This window comes from Cotesia glomerata, linkage group LG2 (assembly GCF_020080835.1).
Source record: "Cotesia glomerata isolate CgM1 linkage group LG2, MPM_Cglom_v2.3, whole genome shotgun sequence".
Lineage (NCBI taxonomy): Eukaryota > Metazoa > Arthropoda > Insecta > Hymenoptera > Braconidae > Cotesia > Cotesia glomerata.
In genome coordinates this window covers 31786899-31806886 of record NC_058159.1, presented here as the reverse complement: position 1 = coordinate 31806886, position 19988 = coordinate 31786899, and the positions used below count along the sequence as shown (strand labels likewise).

Sequence of the window (19988 nt, the reverse complement as noted above, 5' to 3'; positions counted from 1 at the left end):
ATATATATATCGATAGCCATAGAATACGAGGAAATGAAAGAGGAAGAGAGAAATACGAGTCATTTTCCGATAAAGCTTTATTTACATGAAAAATTTATTTTATAATTCATTTTTATTGAACGATTTATCAATATAATAAACTCATTTCATTCGTTTAAATTCAAGTCTCACCTGTTAGTCAACAGTCAATAAAATATCAGAATTTATATTCAAAAATTACCAATAGAATATCATTGTACGTCTTGATCACACCAATCAGCAACCACTATTTATTTTTTAGCAAAACGAATCTCATATAGTTAAACTTCCAGTTACCCGTTCCCCGAGTTCTTTCCTATATTTTGGCGCCATAAAACTGGTATATAAATAAGGTTAGATACTGTTATACTATTGTGCCTATGACTACTAATTTATTAAAATACTTATTTAAATTTAAATACTTATTTAGGTTGATAAATTTAATTTTAATTTGTTTTTTTTTTTTTTTTTAAATGATTGACACTACAATATTAATAATATTATTTATATTAATTTAAAAAACACATACATTTCGCTTGTTGACATATATTTAATTTAATTAACTAATTAGTTGTCTAATTACAGAAATGGATATACAAGTTGATGAGTTATTAGACAAATTGTCATTAGTTGACAATAGAGAAAATGAAAATAAAATACAAAAAGCAATTAAACAATACTTAATTGACATTAATAATAAAATGTCATTATTAATAAATGAATCTTTAAAGACAATGAAAGATGCCAAGATATCAGAAGAAAAAGTTAATGAAGCTGATCAGAATTTTATCACGGTTGCAATATCTTCAGTGATTGAAATATACACTCAAGCAATTGCATATGCGCCTAATGATTCACGTCAACTGGCAATTGCCTACGGAAGCCGATCCGCAGCGTTATCTTATGCTAAATTATACCAAGACTCATTAAACGACATTGAACGTGCATTAAAACTCGATTTTCCCAATAATTTACGTGCTAGATTGTACGTACGTAAAGTTAAAAATTTATTGGCACTTGACCCGCGAATCCGGCCCGATGTAAAAGATGCACTAGCTCAAACAAATTACTGGTTAACACAAATGGATGATACTAACAAAAAAATAGTTCAAAGTATTTTAAATAAACTCAATCAACGTAATTCTTGTGATATTTCTTACAAAAAATGGGATTCAAGTATTTTTTTGCCCCAACCACCCATAGATAATCCTAAAATATTACGCACCTCGAGTGCTGTGAGCCTAGAGTATTCTGAAACTTACGGCAGACATATTATAGCGACCAGAGATATAAAAGCTTGCGAAACCTTGTTGGTTCACAAAAGTTACGCTTCTATTTTACACATTGAAAATGTCTACAAGTATTGTTGGTATTGTTCAAAACGTACTTGGTCAAGTGTACCATGTACTCAGTGTTTCAATGTTATTTTTTGCGATCAACATTGCCGAGATGCTGCTTGGAACGATTATCATGACTTGGAATGTCCAGTTATCAATGCAATGTCTGATGATAAATTTAATTCCGTATTTATTATGGGTCTTAGATTGACTATTAAAGGATACAAAGAAGCTGGATCTTTGGAGAATTTAAAAAAAAATATTGAATATATTGATTCAATATCTGGTAAATACTATATATTAATAATAATCAAACTTTATTACAAATACTAATAATTGTTTTTAATATTTTTAGATCCAATAACTAGAGGTTTTACTGGAGATGTTTTTGATGATTCAAAGTATGCAAGCGTTTACACCTTGAATATCAATACGACAAATAATTCGTCAACGCAGTCTTTAATAAAAAAATCTACTGAGATTTTGTCGTTTTTAATTAAAAAAACTGAAATGTTTGACGGTAAAATTGATGATGAAAATTTTACCGATAATAAGTGGGTTGCTTTTATGGGAGAGTTAATTTTTAAACACGTTGAAATAAGTAGATCTAATGCTATACAAGTAAATTTCTATGGATTTTTTAAAATATGTAAACGTTATAAAAATGTAAATATTTAATTTTATTTATTATTTAACAGCTCAGAGTTAAACGTAATTCAGATGCGTTCATTCCATATTGTGATGTTTTGATGCCTTTCTTCAGCCTATTTAATCACAGTTGTGATCCGAATGCCCATAAATTTTCATCAGGAAATACAAATGTTGTTTTCTCATCTCGCGTGATAAAAAAAGGCGAGGAAATAACCATTAGTTACGGCCCCCGATTTCAAAATTTATCAACCGCAGAACGACAGCAGCACTTACAGGTTCACAATTTTTCTTGCGCGTGTATCGCTTGCTCCAATAACTGGGGACCAGATTTTCGTTTGCCATCTTTCCAGGTTTTTATTTTTTTTTTCCTTCAAAATTAAAATTTTTATTAATCATTTGAATAATTATTTATTTCTTTTAGGCACAATCATTGCCGGTTGAAATTGAAAACAAGCTAATGACTTCTTCCAGGTATTTGTCATTCATACGCAGTAAGTGGGACAATACAGATAAAACAAGCCAATACATTAATGAAATAATTTATTGCTTATCACAAATATTGAATATTTATGGTGAACATGTTGAATATCCTTGTATTGAAATAGAGGCTTGTAAAGACTTTTTGGAGTTTGTTTATGGATCCATCAGTGATCATTAAACAGTAAACAAATTTATTATTATTATAAGTTTTTTTGAACTGTTGTTTTATAACTTTTTTTGTGTGTTTTGATATTTAATTAAGATTTTTAAATGTTTTAAACTAAACATTTTGATGATGTACTTACGTCTTGTTACCAGTCTTATATGTATGACAATATTATATCTTTTCAAATAAATGTTGTATTTTTATAACAATATATATATGTATATTCATGGAGTATTTAAAATTTACTTAATTTTAACATGAAAGTGTTTTTTATATTATAATACAAAGTTAGCAGCAGGCATGGACATAGCTTCAAAAGTAATGGCGTCAAGAAAAAAACAACATCCGTTTAAAACCGATTGTTGATAAAACAGTACACAAGAAGTGTGTGACGCAATAACGCAAGAATTTTTTTTTCTCTGATAAATTTTTCCCGCTAACCCACAATCTATATATATATATATGCATATATCAAATATATGTAACAAGAGACGCACAAAGAGAATATAAGTTTGTTGTTGATAAAAATTCGTTTTATTCGTCTGTTAGACGTAGCCTCGTCTAAATCTAATAATTAAATATATTTCAGAGTGATTTATATTGTTTAAAATAATTGAATGTACAAAGAAAAAAGCAGAGTTATTTTTCTAAACAATAAGGTAACTATCAGTCATTTAAAATTTAGTTAATTGTTCGTAAATAATACTATTATATTTTTTTCTTACAAAAGTTCTCAGTTTACAAAAATGGATCTAGAAAGCTTAAAAAGAAGCTTAGACAATTGTACCGTGAAAGATTTTTCTGAAATTAATTTCAAAGACGAATCAGAAATGATGTCTTATGTATTACATGTCGTAAAATTAGATGAAAGTATTGTGAGATATACTACAAAAAGTAACGAGGAGGCAAATAAATTTTTAGCTGAAGCTAAAGAACAAATTAATAAAAAAATGTCTCCATGGTATTCTGTAATTGAAATTTACACAAAAGCAATGGCTTACGCAGAGCCAAATTCACCAGAATTGGCTAAAGCGTATGCGAACCGCTCTGCGACATTCTGTAATGAATGCCTTTATGAAGATTGTCTTTTAGATGTTGCAAAAGCATTAGCATTAGGTTATCCCGATGAATTAAAAGCAAAGCTCTACTTTCGTCGTGTTAAAGCACTGTGGGGAGTAGAACAAACAGTACGACCTGAGCTTGAAGATGCAATTAGTCAAACTCGCAAGTGGATTGAAAAATTATCCAAGGAGAGTGAAAAAGCTACCATAAAACGATTGTTGAAAAATTTTAAAAAGTATTCTTACAAGCCATTTGATAAAAATACTATTTGTTCAACAAATTATTTACCAAAAACACCCAAAAGTAATCCCTTGATCAAAGGAGCTTCTGATGCTATAAAGCTTAATTATTCAGAGATATACGGACGACATTTTTTAGCCACTAAAGATATAAAAGTCGGCGAAGTTATTCTAGTTCAAAAAGCTTATGCGTCAGTCCACAATCGCGATTATATGTACTCATACTGTTGGAATTGTTCGCAAAAGACTTATTCCAGTATTCCATGTAAAAAATGTACAAATGTAATTTTTTGTAATGAAGCTTGTCGTGAAGCCGCTTGGAATAAATTCCATGATATTGAATGCGAAATCTTGGCTTCACTTCCCATGAATAAGTTTGCTTGGTTTGATGTTATGAGTGTTCAATTAACCATTAAAGCAATCAAAGAAGCTGGATCATTAGAGTCATTAAAAAAATTAGTTGATGAAATTAAATCAAGTATTAATTTTTTTTTTTTTACTTTTCTTATCTTTATTTAAATATTAAATATACATTGTACTTTTAGGTCCCGATAAAAATGATTTTGAAAAAGAAGTTAATCATAAAAGCTATTCAACTATTTATAACTTGTACAATGATTTAAAATTTATGCAAAAATCAAATTTACATAAAGATTATCCGGTAAGAAGTGCTCATTTATTATCGGTATTTGCATCAAAGACTCAATTATTGATCAATAATGGTAATGATGACTTATTACGAGATCTTGTTAACAACCAACTGGCTGTCTTTTTGGGAGGGTTAATTTTAAAACACATGAATATTTCTAGTTTGAATACATTTGAGGTAATTTGGTTTCATATAATTGAGATAACTTAAATTATTAATTATTTATTTAAAATGAAAAATTTTTAGGGTGTTATTGTTAAAGATAAAACAAAGTACAAGAGAAGTAAATTACTGGGTTCTATTGTCAGTTATTTTAATCACAGTTGTGATGATAATATCTCTTATAACCAATGCGCTGATAAATTGATATTTCGTGCTTCTAGAAATATTAAAAAAGATGAACAACTATTTATAACTTATGGGCCCCTTTTTCAAACTAATCCGATCAAGGAACGACGTGAAAAACTTGAATCGCAGTATAATTTTAAGTGTAATTGCATTCCTTGTTCTAAAAATTGGGCTCCAGACTTGGTTACTTCCTCTTGGATGGTAATTAAAATATTTAATATTTTTTCTTAATGAATTTTTGCTTTTTACTTTATAAATATTTATCTATTTACAGGATCAGGCATTATTAATTGATCGAAGATACAGAGTAATGGCGGTCTATCAAAAGTACTCACACTTTTTTAAAGCGGCTACTGAGAAAGAAATCGATGATAAAATGAATTTCGATCCTGCATTCATTCCTGTTTTATTAGATATAATAAATATATTGTGCGAAAATGTCAATTACCCATGTATTGAATTAATATCATCCAAAGCAGCCCTGAGTCATAATTATATTTCAACTGGTTATTAGTTAATTACGCTACTAACAGTTTTATACTTAATCTTAAATATATAAATAATTAAACATTAATATGATTTGATAAAGTACATCGATGTCTTTATAAAAATATCTCTAAATTCAATTAAATACCATGATGATTATTTTATTGCAACAATAATCTGTTATACAAAACTGCTCCTTTTCTCAACTTTTCTCAACAATACATAGCGCCGCTATAGTTTCTAAAAGTGACCGTTCTGTAAGTTCTAGATATATATATATATATATATAGGTATAGATAATTTCATCTTTATCTGTCTTTTGCTTTCAACTTTTCTTTCTTCCTCTGTACTCATTTGTATTTTTGATAATTAATGAATTATCATACTTTAAAATTAAAATAAATATTAATACAATCCACAATTTGATATAATTATTTTTTTTTTCGGTCTACCTATTTGAGTACCACACGCATCTATCTGAAAAAAGAAAAAAAATAATTATCAACTTTGTTCTTTCTGTAATAAATTAAGTTTCTTACAAATATTTTTTTCTACATACTTTATAAATGTTTGACAAACCACTGATAATTTTTCCAAATACCACACATTTATTATCTAAAACTTTTAATTTTTTAAAACTCAAGTTAAATTTTGAATTAGCAGTATTGTCGGTGTTGTATACAGTTGAAAGTATTCCTGGGACATTGTGTTTCAAATTAAAATTTTCACATTCAAACTCAGTCCCATAAATTGAGATACTGCCGGTACCGTTTAATTCAGTAACATCCCCTCCTTGACACAAATATCCATTAATTATTTTATAAAAGGGTGTATTTTTATAACAAAGTCCATTTTTTGTTCCTAAACAGTAAGCTAAAAAGTTAGCACATGTTTTTGGAGCAATATCTGAATACAATTCTATTATTATTTTTCCCAATAATAATAATTTCGATTCTTCGAATCTTAACTCAAAAAAACAACGAGGACGTGAGTTTAAGTTTTTTATTGCTGCTATCAGCTTTTCAGGTTGTGAATTTTCAACGAAAATTTTTCTAATACTAGAAAAATATATTTTTTTAATTCACATTAAATTAATTAAATCGCCGTGTACTTACATTGTGTAAAATTTGTTTTTATTTTTGTCTTTTTTACTGTCAATTTTATTTCGATTATGAATTGTTTCAAGTCTACCATAAATTTCCTTATTTCTTTCATCAATTTCTAAATATTTTTGTTTTTTAGCTGCACAATTTTCATGGGTAATACTTTCTTCAAGATTTTTTCTCCAGCAATCTATCTTACCCTACCAGAATACTTTATTTTAGTTTTATGTTTAATAAATAATACATACTTAAATCAGTGTACTGACTTTAGTTTTATAAATCAAACACAACTTTTTCATCAACTCAAAATTTTCTTTGTCAATTTCCAAAACTCTTTTTATTTCTGCGTCAAGTAATTGAGGTTTATATAAATTTTCTAATATTGATTGTGGTAGTTGATTATCGATACTTGTTTTTAAATTATCAGAATTCATTTTAAGTACTAATTGTTTTTTTTTTCTTTGATTTTTATTTTTATATTATATAATTTTTCTGTTGATGAAAAAAATTAATAACTTTCATTCTTCAATTGTTTTTTTTATAAATAAAAATACATAATATATTTTTTGTTTACAAGGTCAAACAATTTATATAACGCAATGATAAATTATTTCTTCAGATACTTTTATTTTTATGTTGTATAATTACAATTACAATTTTTTTAATAGAGTATAACATCAATAAAATATTATTATCATTTGTTTCATTATTTACTGGCAACAGTCATTAAATATCGTTGAAATTAGTAATACAATTGACATGTTTTTCTTTAAAATACACTATAATAGCAATAATAAGCAATACTATTATTTTTATTGACGGAAGATACGCGGTAGTATGTAACAATAACATTACATTAAACTCTCAATATTTAAATTACATCAATATTAAGCTGATTACAATAATAAAGCTTATTGAATTTATATCATACAAATATATTACTTTGTGCGCGCTACTAGAATGCAAATAAAAATTTAATATTCAAATTTTGTATAATTATAAAAGAAAAATTTATTTTTGTACACCAAAAATAAAAAAAAAAAATAAAAAATAAAAAAAAAAAACAAAACAATTGACTAGTTAAAAAAATCTCAAAAAAATATACTATACAATGGCTGTAGAAAAAAATCTAAATTAAACGATAAAGAGAAATATCAATGTTAGATAACAAATGTTATCCATTAATTAAAATATATCTTAATATAACTATATTGTCCTAGCTTATTGAAAATATTAATATCAATTATTGTCATTCATTGAGTTATGAGTTGATAAGTTACAGTATGGCAGTATTCATTTGATAAATTATTGTCTAATTAAAGCCCAGAAGACGTTCAGCGACACCGAGATAGTAAACTGTTTGTGCAATTCCAAACAATGGAGCAATCACAATCATCCTACAAGCACCACCTTTGAAGAATGCAGTTGGGCCTTCATTTTTCAAAGTTTTTCTGTAATTATAAATTTATTATTATTAAATTCATTAATAATTATAATATTATAGTAAAAAACATACCCTATGCAATCTAAAACTCCATTGTAAGTTGGCTCACCAGGAGCTTTATTGATAGCTTGCAATCGAGTTTTAATAACATCAAATGGATTCACTGTTAATGCAGCGGCTGAACCAGCAGCACACCCAGACAAAAATGAGCACCAGAATACAGCTGTTTGAAAAATTCATTAAATAATAAATTAATAATATAATAATTGATAATAATATTTAATAATAAAATAAGTAATTACATGAGCCGTCTTCTCGTTTAGGTCCAAGATTATTTAAACGAGCAAAAAGTGGAAAGTAAATAACTGAAAATGTGACATCTCTCAATGCAGTAGCACCTGTTCCTTGATAAAATCCTAGAATACCTTTTTTCTTGAAAATACTTTTTGCTAATGACAGTCCTGATTGTTTAGGGACTGTTTTCCCCTCTGCAATCAATAATCATTTATTTCAATTGATATAAATTATTTATATAAGACTTTGAGGACAAATCAATTAATTTCAATTTATTGTTAAATTAGAATTCAATGAAAAATAAAAATAAAATTATACCACTCTTAGCAGCAGCGGCAACTCGACCAGCATCTTGCATTTGAATTTTTAATAATTCCATCGGAGTTGTTATTACTATTTGACAAGCACCAGCAGATCCACCAGCAATCATTTCACGTACCAATGGCAATGGTTCTCTAGTTTAAATAATCACAATAATAAAACTAAATTAAAAAAAAAAATTAATTCAATTCCACGTATTAATAAATTAAGAAATTAATAACAATAATAAATCAAATCTACCAAATACGTGAGTTTGTTAATATCTACAGAAATATCTCAAGTTTTAATAAGTATCCTACATATATTACACATTATTTTTTTTTATCTGTGAGCCAATAGGAATCTGGGAATTATTTGAAAATAATATACCTACTGATTTTTTGTCAATAATGTCGACTCAAGATGTAAACATAATAAAGCCATTTTTCTTATTGGTATTTAGTCACTGAGGAGTTGATTCCTGATGATTCGAAATTATTAATAAAAAAAATTATGATGGATAAATAAAAAAAGGTGTACTATAATTTGTTTTTCCTGAGCTTTTCAGTAATTTTAACGCGATTTATTATTTAATATTGAAATGAATTTAGAAAAAAATCATTTGAAATGATTGAAATTAACCATTTAAAAAATGCATACCCAGGTCCAGTTGATAAAAGGTGTCTGAATGTATCATTAGCTGTTAACTTGATGGCTTTTTCAGGAGTTATAAGGAGAATATTAACGCCTGATCCTTTATACATTCCAAAGTATCCTTCGGCGTGATAAGTTTTTTTAAAACAATCCAGCCTGTAATAAATAAATAAATAATTAATTATTTAAAAAATAATTTAAATAAATAAATAAATAAATACGTACATTGAAGAATACATTTTTTGTCCATTAGGACCAATCACTTGATTTTGCAGCCTCGTTTTAACTAAATCTAATGGAAATACCACCGATACTCCAATAATTCCAGCAATACCTCCATTTATTATTTTTGGTACAAGTTTAAATTGTTGTTGCTCTGGTTTATTAACTTGTAATTTTGCCATATTTTACTATTTTACTTTCAACTTTATCGAAAAACTATTTTTATTCTTAATAATAATTTTTTTTTTTTTTTTTTTTTTTTTTTTTTCACAGAAAATAATTAGAAAATTTAATTATAATGATTAAAATACCTGCAACAAAAAAAATTATTTATTGTTAATTGAAGATTAGAATTTTAGAACTATATTGTCTTATTTAAATGAAGTCAGTTAATCGATATGTCAAGTACTGTTTGCACACTAGAGTTATTTAAAATATTTTATCATAATTAAGATATTATATAAAATAAAATATAAATTTACGTAACAAATCCTTGACCAAAATGATAACAATCAGTAAATAGGCACCTTTTATTCAATTTTATAAAAATATTACAGTACTTACTTGTGTACATACAATATTAAACTGGCCTAAACGTCATTAATAAATATTATAAACTCCTTGACATTGATGGCAATAAAAAATATAAAATATCAGGATAGGACAATAAAAACTTACGAGAAAAGCAATAACGTGATGTTTTCTGTACGAGAAGTAACCGTTAGTGACATCTATTGTTATTTCTATAAATATTATTTGAATAAGAATTGTCAATCAATGGCCTCTCTACCGATGTTAATAACAATAATTTTTTTAACAACAAGTCTTATGACTTTCTATGTGTGATATTTATTTTTATTTGTATTGAGCAGTAAAAAAAAAAAACTTTTTATTTATTTTTTAGTGATTTTTTATCTCTAGATTTACACTTATGTTATTATACCTATAACTATATTGTACCATAAATTCTCGAGTACTTTATATATCTGTATCTGTATATATTATGTATGTAATTTACTTTGTGTCATGAACATGGAGAAATCATGAGTCTGTAAAAAGGAAGGTTTGGATTCCTTTGTTCACTCGAACAAAATATCAAAATATTACTTTTCATTTTTAAATAAATAATATTAATATTTAACGAGTGATCCTTAATTAATTAATCAATATTATTAAATAAAGAAATACCTAAAAGTATTTTTGAAATAAAGATTAGTTGGAATTATAAACTTTAAACTTTTTATAAGGGTCATTGTTCTGAGATATAAATTGCCCAGACAGATAAAAAAATAACAAACAAATTACAAAATGGTTTTGACTAGACGAGCAACCCACGCCGGAAGTTGGTATACAGATTCAGGTATTTATTATTGTTTTTAATTTATAATTCATTTTTCATATTACTTATAAAATTTTTTAGGATGAAAATAATTAATTATAACTTAAATTTCATCACAAGAATACTTATTTATTAAGAATTCAAAAGTTTAAGTTATAAAATTTATTAAACAAAGTTTTAATTTAATAACTTTCTGCCTTAATTAAAAAACTTTTGTAATTAAGTATTTATGATGACAACAATAGACTTATGAATATACTTGATATTTTTAGGGTATGATTTAAATAAGCAACTTGGAGATTGGTTGAATGCCGCTGATTTATCTCATGGGCCTGCTCGGGCTATTATTGCTCCGTTAGTAAATTTATTCTAATTTTTAATGAACCCTTTGTTTTTTTTTTTTTTTTTTTTTTTTTTTTTTTAAAACTAATAATAATCGTAAATATATTTTAGACACGCTGGCTACAGCTATTGCGGTGGATGCGCTGGATTTGCGTACCGTCAAATAAGTCCAGTTGTAGTGTAAGATTTCATATCAGGTTTATAAAATTAGAGTTAAAAATATATAATATCGGTAAAATTGATGATTACTGAACAATTACTAAAATATTTAGACGGAGAATATTTATTCTTGGACCTTCTCATCATGTGAGATTACCTGGATGTGCTCTGTCATCGGCTTCAACTTATCGTACTCCATTATACGATTTGACAATTGACCAAGAAGGTATTCATTGTTTCATTTAGATTATTTATACAATAACCATAAATAATTTATATTGAATATTGAGTGTTTAATTCAATTTTAATTGGTAGTCTGTCATGAGTTGGAAGAAACCGGACAATTTGAATGGATGGACATGAATACTGATGAAGATGAACACAGTATTGAAATGCAATTACCATTTATAGCTAAAGTTATGGAAGAGTAAGTTAATATATTACAATGATAATATTTATTATTATCGTAATTGATTGTTTTTGTTGTTATTATTATTATAAATTATAAAATTTCAGTTACAAAAATAATTTTACAATAATTCCAATATTAGTTGGATCATTAACTCCAGATAAAGAATCAGTTTATGGTAAATTATTAGCGCCATACATAGCTGATCCACAAAATTTATTTGTAATATCATCAGACTTTTGTCACTGGGGACAACGATTCAGATATACTTATTATGACCGTTCAAGTGGTCCTATTCACAGATCTATTCAAAATCTTGATAAAATGGTACAATATCTTTTTATTACAATTATTTTATGTTATTAATATAATTCACAACAACAACAACAACAACAACAACAACAACAACAACAACAATAATAATAATAATAATATTTTAGGGAATGGATATAATTGAAACATTAAATCCAGAGTCATTTACTGAGTATCTTAAAAAGTACGGCAATACTATTTGTGGAAGGCATCCGATAGGTGTATTGTTGCAGGTAATTTATATTTATTTATTTATTTACTTTTACAAATAAAATAATAACATTAATAATTAATAAATTGTTATAATTATTAGGCAATTCAAAGTTTTAAAGAAAATTGTAGCGATCAAAAAATGAATTTAAAATTTTTAAAGTACGCTCAAAGTAGCCAATGCAACAATATGAATGATAGTTCTGTCAGCTATGCAAGTGCTTCATTGGTGCTCGAGTGACGTCAAACTATTTCATCACTTAACAAATATACTATATAAATTTATGCTTAAGTGCAATGATACGTAAAATCATAATGATAATAATAATGAGTTCAATGCAACCTACTTTAACTAAAAGAAGCAATTAAAGTTTTGACCATTTAATTAATAGTTGTGGCTTTATAATTAATTTGCTTGACATTACTAAGACTTATATATTTATATTATTTGAAATTTTTTAATTATTACAAAGTAAAAAAAAAAAAAAAAATCTCAATAATAACACTAATAAATACATTTGAACGTTTGTATGTATTTTTAAAGTAAAAAGTTTTTTTAAAGTCAATAAAATAGACGCTTACTCGTTTATTTAAAATCCTATATACTTTTATTTTAATAACTATTATCAGTTTATTTAAATTTGGGTTTTAAACATTAAAATTGTACAAGTGTGAAATTGATGGAAATATTGTGTGGATGATGTAAATTAAAAGATGAACAAGATTTATGAATGAAGTTGTGTACAGCTGGGTGGATCGATAGAGCATCCCCCTTAGACACGTAGTAATCAATAACGAGGGGTTAGGTAGGCGTGGAGAGAGACACAAATGGTACAGTCCATTCAGTAGAACCCACCGTAGGCCTGTCTATCGATTGTGTGAGTGGAGAAATTTTCCTCCCACTCTTGTTAGAATTCTTGATCCCGGTACGGAGTAACGAGTAACGAGTAACGAGGCTGCCTGTGGTGTGGTAGTGATGGAAGCTGCTGGTAGTGAACCTCCTGTTATGTAGGTGGTGGAGAAGGCTCGCAAACCAAGAGATGTTTCGTCGAACTCGGCGCAAGTGGGAACATTACGCCGGCAAGGGATGCTGCAGGGATTAGATTAGAGAGAGCATCCTATGTTATTCTTCATATCTCAACACAAACTCAATACTTTTGTTGGTATTGGAGCGTGTGGGTGGTTGTTGGGGGGAAGTGTCCTCTCATTTGGAGGTAGATCAACAGAACAGGGTTGGAACTCGAGAGGAATTTCGTCAAACTTTTCTTTTCTCAAGATTGATCCAACTTTTTTGCTGCTGCTACTACTATTATTATTAATAAAATAAAATAATATCATTAATTAAAAATAATAATGACTGAAAAAGTTATATTTATCACGGTTGAGTATTCAAGATGTCACGAGATTTATTTAAAACTTAAAAACAAAATAAAAGTTTTCAGATGGTAAGTTATTCCATTGATGTCTTGGAAGTACGTAGCAAGCTGTCTTCGTAAACGTTCCAAGAATTTATGGTATGTAAGATGCCTGAGAGCGTAAACTTAATGAAAATCCCTCAGTTATTGATATTGATATTAAATATTACTTAAGATAATAAATATTAACAAGTTAAGAGATATTAATGTACTAAAGAGGGTCCAGTATAAACAAAAATACGTCCCTGATATGACAGTTTAAAAGTAAAATCTCCTGAGACGTATTAGTATATGGTCTTAAGAAATAATTTAGAGTTAACTTTCTTACACCCATTTATATTTATAAATGTTTATAAATAGAAAGAAGAAGAAGAAGAAGAAGAAGTAATATGTAGGAAAACCGGGATGTAATGGTGAATTATATTCCCTGGGGCAGACTGTTTTTCACTGGAAATATAGACAAAATAAAAAATATAAAAATATATAAATGCGAAATACCTTTCAACTATAGGAGTATAGGACTATCATCACTATAGGCTACAGGGTATTGAAGGTCTAACAGTTTATTCAAGAGGGTAACATTTTATGTGGGAGTAAAGTTGTATTGTGTATTGCCGTCAAAGTGAATAAGATGTAGTTGTATTTAGCTTAAGGTGAAATGAGACAAGGCCAGTTACCACCAAAACCTCTTTTTCTCTCTTTCTATCTCTCTCTCTCTCTCTTTCTAAATATATATATATATATATATAAATTCAAAGAGAGTATGTACTTACCCGCGAGGTATGGAATGAAATAGAAGGACCGCATTGGAACAAGTGGTGGAGGCGTTGGAGGAGTCAGACTTGCGTCCTCTGATGCTAGAACGTCAGTTGGTTCATGGTTTCCGGACACGACGGACCGACACGACAGGTGAGTTGATAAATATACACATCTATATATATACACAAGTCTTAGTTGATATAAACTTTTCGTTCATTCAACATTTTGCCTTTCGCTATTTCTCTCCCTCTTATTCGTTCATCTTTACTTTCATTCACGCACGTAGACCATTCAATTGTCCATTAATGAATTTATAAAATTATTTTACACACTTTTGTGACAACAGTTTATTTTATTTATATAGTTAAAAAAAAAAAAAAAAAAAAAAAAAATAGATAAAGGAAAGAGGGAAATTGTTTAATTAAAAGTTAATTGAGGTCTTTGAATTAATAGAGCGTTAGAATTTGAACCTGAACCCGCATCGAAAGCATCGGAAGTGTTGGTAAATTTAGTTTGCCTAGTCTTTGGAGAGTGATGAATAAACTGTAAAGGTCAACCGGAAGATTACTTGCCGGGCTGGCCTCTTCAAATTCCCGGGAGTAGTTTTACTGACGTTGACACAGAAACTCATTTTCATTCCTATTTTAGTTAACTTAATCCTACTATTATTATTATCATCATTAAAGTTATTTATTTATTATAATATAAATTATTATTATTATTATTAAATAATTACAAATAACATATTGTCCCGGCATAGGAGGATTTTAAATAGCCCTTAATTGGAGTGTAAGGTCTCTGTTTAAAATTCAATTAACTAGTGACACAAATATGTATTTAAGTATTTAAAAGAGGTCACGCAATAGCTGATAGCCGATATTATACACATATAGCACTTGTTGCAACTGATGTTTTGATTAAACAACTGTACGTGTATGTAGATGACATTTTAATAATCGTAATCTCACTAAAAATAAATATCAAAATGTAAATTTAAAACTAATAACGAGTATAGAGGGTGACAACATATTTTATTGAGTTATTTAAATCCCCTTTATAGCGTTTATAGCGTTTATAGCGTTTATAGCTTTACATTTTATTTAATCTTTTGTTTATTTGAATACACTTTTAGACTTGTCAGTTTTATTGTATCTTTATTTGAATTTCACCAAATGGATTTTCAGGTGGTTTTAACATTCGGGTTTTTCTCCATTATACTCAATTATAAAACTGTAGTCTATTTCTGTTATTTATTCGTAAGTGTTAAAACGTGTGGGTGTAAGCAACGATGAATAACAATATAGCCATTGAAACTGTTAAAAAGAAAAGATTTGCAATCAGAGAGTCGGAAAACCCAAATGTGCTGAGAACAACAGGTGCCCGGAATTATGCCCACAATTGTCCACAGAATATCGTAAAAAATATACAAAATACCAAATAAATCTTTTTTATACTCTTCTATTACGCTTATATACTTATAAACTATCGATAGAGTAATAATCATATTTATTAAAAAGAAAAAAATATAGTTTAATTTCTCAGCATTGAATATATCTTCTTTGAGTTGAAATTAAATTGATAATACAATGAAGCTCATAATGATTCAATTAAATGTTAATGTTATTTATTCGTCTACTAATGTAAAATCGATATTTATTATCAGCGTACAGCATCAAATTAACATCCATACTGTGTATCTAATAATTAATTAGTAGCTGATTTCTCCTTTTATCTTTATGACAACAATACCTTATTTAGACAACAACCTAAACAATAATTCTGATAATAATTGCTACTATTATTCTGATTTTAGTTTTAATTTAAAATATAAAGTAATTAACGTTTCATTAAGTTTTTCTATAATTAAATTCTTTTATACATAAAGATGTTTATTGTTAAATATTAATTAAGAAAAAATGAGTGAAGAATTAATTACGTTGTCTTAAAAGTAGGACTCGACGATTTGACTGGTTGCAGTGTGTATTTAACTGAAAATCGATTACCTGTCTGTGGATTTTATATGTATATATATATATATATATATATATTAATACTCGATTTTACAGTAATAGCTATATTTATACACATACATATAAAGTAATTTTAAAAAGTTTTAAAAAGTTGCTTGAAGAAAAATAGATCGAGATGATTTATATTAAACTTTTCTAAATTTATTCAATTTTATATAAATAAATAGAATAAATATTAAAATAAATGGGCATTATTTAAACTGTTAAATCACTTTGACCTTTACGTGTGAACATATTTCGATAAATGCGTGGGATGATTATCATGATAAAATACAAAATCTAATGTAATCTTAATGATAAATATATGTTGCAGAAACTAAATATCATTGATAATAATTATCAACATATCTTGCAACATATCGGCTAACTAAAGGGTTTTTAATATTTTAAAATTCAATTAAATTATTCATCAAAAGGTAATTTAATTATTTCATAACAATATTATTATTATTATTATTATTAATTAAATTTTATATAATTCTATTAAAAAATATGTTCTTGTTTGTGTTTATAGAAAATGAAAATAATATCATTACTGAGTAGTTTTATTTTATATTCATATTTATCGTATACTGTTAAATGCCAGCGATTATCAGATTATCTATTAGAGGCACATACAACAACAGTAAGTCATGTTCCGTATAGAGATAGGCGTAATAAAGCTGAACCCTCGTGTGAAGAATTACGGGCTATGTGGAGATACAGTAAAAGACAAAGTCGAGCCGTTGAAGTAACTAATGATTTACCTATGTACCGTGATCCATTTTCATACAATGTTTGGGAAACTTATCCAGTACGCTCTCAACCTTCTATTGGATATAGAGGTAATAATTATTTTAATAAATAATTCAATCAATTTTTTTTAATTTATTCCTCATTGTTCTCATTATTACTCAGAAATATACAAGTATCCAGATGAACGGGATGAAGAAGCCCGTAATCGTGGAGGCGGTAAGACTCCTGTTTATGGTAAAGTTGTTCATAAGGCACCCGCAGAAAGTCGATTCCGTAATGGCATGCCTAACAATCGAGCTAAAGCATTTGAAGAAGTTACTAGAATGTATGGAACTATTAATCGGCAACCACCGGATTCACGAAGACCCCAATATAATTTCCGGGTTGGCGGAGGCGGTTCATCAATATCTCATGTTCCACAAGCTGGCAGTTTTCAACATCTTAAAGAGTTAATACGTACTGAACGTGCTCGTGAACTGCAGGTTCTTTTTTTTTTTTTATTATTTTTTTTAGGTCAACTATTTATAACTCTTTTTTCTCTCTTTTATACTTAAGTAAACTAATTTTAAATATATATATGTATATTTTTTTTTTTTTTATATTGAAAACAAAAAGGATCAACGCGCGGCTGAAGAATTAGCAGCAAGAGCAGCATCAGCGAATAACAATAATAATAATAATAATGATATCTTCAAAAATGAACAGAAAAATAGTAAACTGACAGATTCACAGATCCAGTATTTGAACTCTATTAAATCATATCAAGAACCAAAAAATTTCAAGTTCAATAACTACGATAAATCTAAATATGTCTCAAGTTTAACTGACTTTAATGATGCTTCATTGGTAATTTTATTTACCTTATTAATTTTATCCTTTGATAATAATAATTGATTATATATATTTTACAGATTAATTACAACTATAATCGCAATCCACTGTTACATTAATTAATAATACAAGTTACACAACAATGTGTAATTAACTGCCCAACATGAATAATAAATATTTTGAAATTGATGACAATAATACTAAATAATAAAAAAAGGAATTATTAAATAGGTATGTGTGAGTTATATATATATATATATATATACTATGTAAAATCCATTTGTATTGTTGGTATATTTAAAGCCACCAAATATCAACATTAATACAATTGATTGAATACTTATATATATATATGTATATATATATGTATAAACTTGATAGCAATATTACGAGCTCATAAAAAATGTATGGAAATTATAATGGACTGTATGCTTGAGCAGACTCAATTATTTTTTATTATTAATCACTAATCAGTAATTAATTAGTTAGAGAAACATATTTATTTTTATTTAATGATTAGTTTATAAATAATAAAATACAGCAAAACGGAAGATACTTTATGATAATGATGATTACGCGTTAAATTAATCGAATAATGAGACAATAATAAATGTTAATTTAATAAAATAATTATACAAAAAGTAGCAGTATTTAAAATTAAAAGATACATGTGTGGGCAGAATTATTATTATATATAAATGCTCATTAAGTAAATGGTACAATATATTATTATTACTATAACTATTATATAAATATATTTTACCATATTACAACAAAAAATATTGGCTTTAATTTGAAAATAAGTATTTAATTCTAGTCATGATATTAGTTTTAATGTCATTATAATTGACAAAATATCATAAATAAATATATCGACAATAATTATTATTATAAAACATTAATGTTACTATACTTATAATTATAATATTAATTGTTCATAAAGACTAAATAACAAACAAAAAAAAAAAAAATAATGTTAATCTTTTGAAAGAGCAAAGATTTAAATAATTAATTGCAGTTAATTTATGATCAAATTTATCTATTTGATCATCAATCACCCGAGTTCGATATTATAGAAAAGCAAACAGGACTGTCCGTTACTTTTTCGCGGAATATTTGTGAATTTTCTTCTCTAGTATAATTAATAATTAATATTATTATTATTTAAGTACTTTGAGCATAATCGTGGCTTTTGCTTTTATATCTACTCAATTATTATTATTATTATTATTATTATTATTATTAATAAAACAAGAGATAAAAACTTTACTATTGTATGAAAAATTTTACCGTAAAGCTTGATATATAAGGCTGAAAAAGATAGTATCAAATTTATTTCCGATTACGAGAATAAAGTTGATAATTCCACGATTTAGAATATTGCTAAATATGTTAATAATAAAAAAATAAAAACAACTTAGACAATAACTTGTACTTTTAAAGATAAACTTTCTCTGAATAGACAATAATACATAGATGCATATATCTATTTTCCATAAATTGCATTTGCTTTTAATTTAATTAATAATTATAAGACAAATATCCATGACAATAATATATATATATATATTCAAATAGATAAAATGAAATAAAATAAAATGAATGAGTAATTAGTTATTACTGGCATTGAATTTGATTGTGATAGGGAAAATAATATTATTATACACATATACTGTGATGATAATTTAAACCATCAGTGCTATTGGTTTTATTGTTTGCTTTTAAATTTTTAGAATTGAGTTTATCAATTTAATTTATTTGTTAGTTATCCAATAATTTGGTATTATTTTTATTTAATAAATATCTTTAATTTTTTTTAAATATCAGATGAAGATAAATAATAAGCTTTATGACACAATATGAATAATATATATCTCCGACATCACAATCAATCTAATATAATACTTTAAATCGAGGATTTCTTTGTCATATCAAAGGATAATAAGAAAAGAAAATTTTATAAGGGAAGAAAATTCAGGCGAGTATTGTTTTGG

At 26.8% G+C, this 19988-nt stretch overlaps 5 protein-coding genes across 6 annotated transcripts; 4 read left to right on the top strand and 1 right to left on the bottom strand.

The window, feature by feature from the left end:
- Positions 1-576: 576 nt before the first annotated feature.
- Positions 577-2752, top strand: LOC123258486 (SET and MYND domain-containing protein 4-like). The gene is made up of 4 exons (XM_044718520.1): positions 577-1641; positions 1711-1976; positions 2054-2356; positions 2428-2752. The coding sequence occupies exons 1-4, from the start codon at positions 606-608 to the stop codon at positions 2662-2664; spliced, it is 1842 nt and encodes a 613-aa protein (XP_044574455.1). The 5' UTR covers positions 577-605; the 3' UTR covers positions 2665-2752.
- A 376-nt stretch (positions 2753-3128) lies between these two features.
- LOC123258485 (SET and MYND domain-containing protein 4-like) lies at positions 3129-5595 on the top strand. The gene is made up of 5 exons (XM_044718519.1): positions 3129-3311; positions 3383-4431; positions 4499-4779; positions 4849-5151; positions 5225-5595. The coding sequence occupies exons 2-5, from the start codon at positions 3399-3401 to the stop codon at positions 5462-5464; spliced, it is 1857 nt and encodes a 618-aa protein (XP_044574454.1). The 5' UTR covers positions 3129-3311; positions 3383-3398; the 3' UTR covers positions 5465-5595.
- A 2027-nt stretch (positions 5596-7622) lies between these two features.
- Positions 7623-9736, bottom strand: LOC123258527 (mitochondrial glutamate carrier 1-like). Its single transcript, XM_044718601.1, has 7 exons — positions 9710-9736; positions 9457-9656; positions 9238-9387; positions 8596-8732; positions 8286-8471; positions 8056-8206; positions 7623-7990 (listed from the first exon to the last, which is right to left on the bottom strand). The coding sequence occupies exons 2-7, from the start codon at positions 9633-9635 to the stop codon at positions 7852-7854; spliced, it is 942 nt and encodes a 313-aa protein (XP_044574536.1). The 5' UTR covers positions 9636-9656; positions 9710-9736; the 3' UTR covers positions 7623-7851.
- LOC123258530 (protein MEMO1) lies at positions 7687-12692 on the top strand. 2 transcript variants are annotated; one of them, XM_044718605.1, is made up of 9 exons: positions 7687-7698; positions 10665-10813; positions 11065-11146; positions 11246-11314; positions 11407-11519; positions 11609-11720; positions 11810-12029; positions 12143-12247; positions 12328-12692. In XM_044718605.1, the coding sequence occupies exons 2-9, from the start codon at positions 10762-10764 to the stop codon at positions 12463-12465; spliced, it is 891 nt and encodes a 296-aa protein (XP_044574540.1). In that variant the 5' UTR covers positions 7687-7698; positions 10665-10761; the 3' UTR covers positions 12466-12692. The 2 variants fall into 2 exon arrangements, with proteins under 2 accessions (XP_044574540.1, XP_044574541.1); XM_044718606.1 differs by lacking the exon at positions 7687-7698 and having other exon boundaries at positions 10395-10813; positions 11246-11331.
- Positions 12693-14429: 1737 nt separating this feature from the next.
- LOC123258529 lies at positions 14430-18635 on the top strand. Its single transcript, XM_044718604.1, has 6 exons — positions 14430-14548; positions 16742-16844; positions 16943-17252; positions 17326-17645; positions 17779-18009; positions 18075-18635. Exons 3-6 carry the CDS (start codon positions 16946-16948, stop codon positions 18111-18113), a joined length of 897 nt encoding a protein of 298 aa, XP_044574539.1. The 5' UTR covers positions 14430-14548; positions 16742-16844; positions 16943-16945; the 3' UTR covers positions 18114-18635.
- Positions 18636-19988: the final 1353 nt, after the last annotated feature.

What these genes read in the sequence shown, in the direction of transcription:
- LOC123258527 (XM_044718601.1), bottom strand. Translation starts at nt 9,635, where the DNA reads ATGGCAAAATTACAAGTTAATAAACCAGAGCAACAACAATTTAAACTT. An exon ending in CAAAAAATGTATTCTTCAAT is followed by an intron (nt 9,388 to 9,456) that starts GTACGTATTTAT and finishes TATTTATTACAG; the next exon opens with GCTGGATTGTTTTAAAAAAA. An exon ending in TGCCGCTGCTGCTAAGAGTG is followed by an intron (nt 8,472 to 8,595) that starts GTATAATTTTAT and finishes TATTGATTGCAG; the next exon opens with AGGGGAAAACAGTCCCTAAA.
- LOC123258530 (XM_044718605.1), top strand. Translation starts at nt 10,762, where the DNA reads ATGGTTTTGACTAGACGAGCAACCCACGCCGGAAGTTGGTATACAGAT. An exon ending in TTCAAAATCTTGATAAAATG is followed by an intron (nt 12,030 to 12,142) that starts GTACAATATCTT and finishes ATAATATTTTAG; the next exon opens with GGAATGGATATAATTGAAAC. An exon ending in CGATAGGTGTATTGTTGCAG is followed by an intron (nt 12,248 to 12,327) that starts GTAATTTATATT and finishes TATAATTATTAG; the next exon opens with GCAATTCAAAGTTTTAAAGA.
- LOC123258529 (XM_044718604.1), top strand. Translation starts at nt 16,946, where the DNA reads ATGAAAATAATATCATTACTGAGTAGTTTTATTTTATATTCATATTTA. An exon ending in ACCTTCTATTGGATATAGAG is followed by an intron (nt 17,253 to 17,325) that starts GTAATAATTATT and finishes ATTATTACTCAG; the next exon opens with AAATATACAAGTATCCAGAT. An exon ending in AACGTGCTCGTGAACTGCAG is followed by an intron (nt 17,646 to 17,778) that starts GTTCTTTTTTTT and finishes GAAAACAAAAAG; the next exon opens with GATCAACGCGCGGCTGAAGA.
- LOC123258485 (XM_044718519.1), top strand. Translation starts at nt 3,399, where the DNA reads ATGGATCTAGAAAGCTTAAAAAGAAGCTTAGACAATTGTACCGTGAAA. An exon ending in AGTTGATGAAATTAAATCAA is followed by an intron (nt 4,432 to 4,498) that starts GTATTAATTTTT and finishes TTGTACTTTTAG; the next exon opens with GTCCCGATAAAAATGATTTT. An exon ending in CTAGTTTGAATACATTTGAG is followed by an intron (nt 4,780 to 4,848) that starts GTAATTTGGTTT and finishes AAAAATTTTTAG; the next exon opens with GGTGTTATTGTTAAAGATAA.
- LOC123258486 (XM_044718520.1), top strand. Translation starts at nt 606, where the DNA reads ATGGATATACAAGTTGATGAGTTATTAGACAAATTGTCATTAGTTGAC. An exon ending in GTAGATCTAATGCTATACAA is followed by an intron (nt 1,977 to 2,053) that starts GTAAATTTCTAT and finishes ATTATTTAACAG; the next exon opens with CTCAGAGTTAAACGTAATTC. An exon ending in TTCGTTTGCCATCTTTCCAG is followed by an intron (nt 2,357 to 2,427) that starts GTTTTTATTTTT and finishes TATTTCTTTTAG; the next exon opens with GCACAATCATTGCCGGTTGA.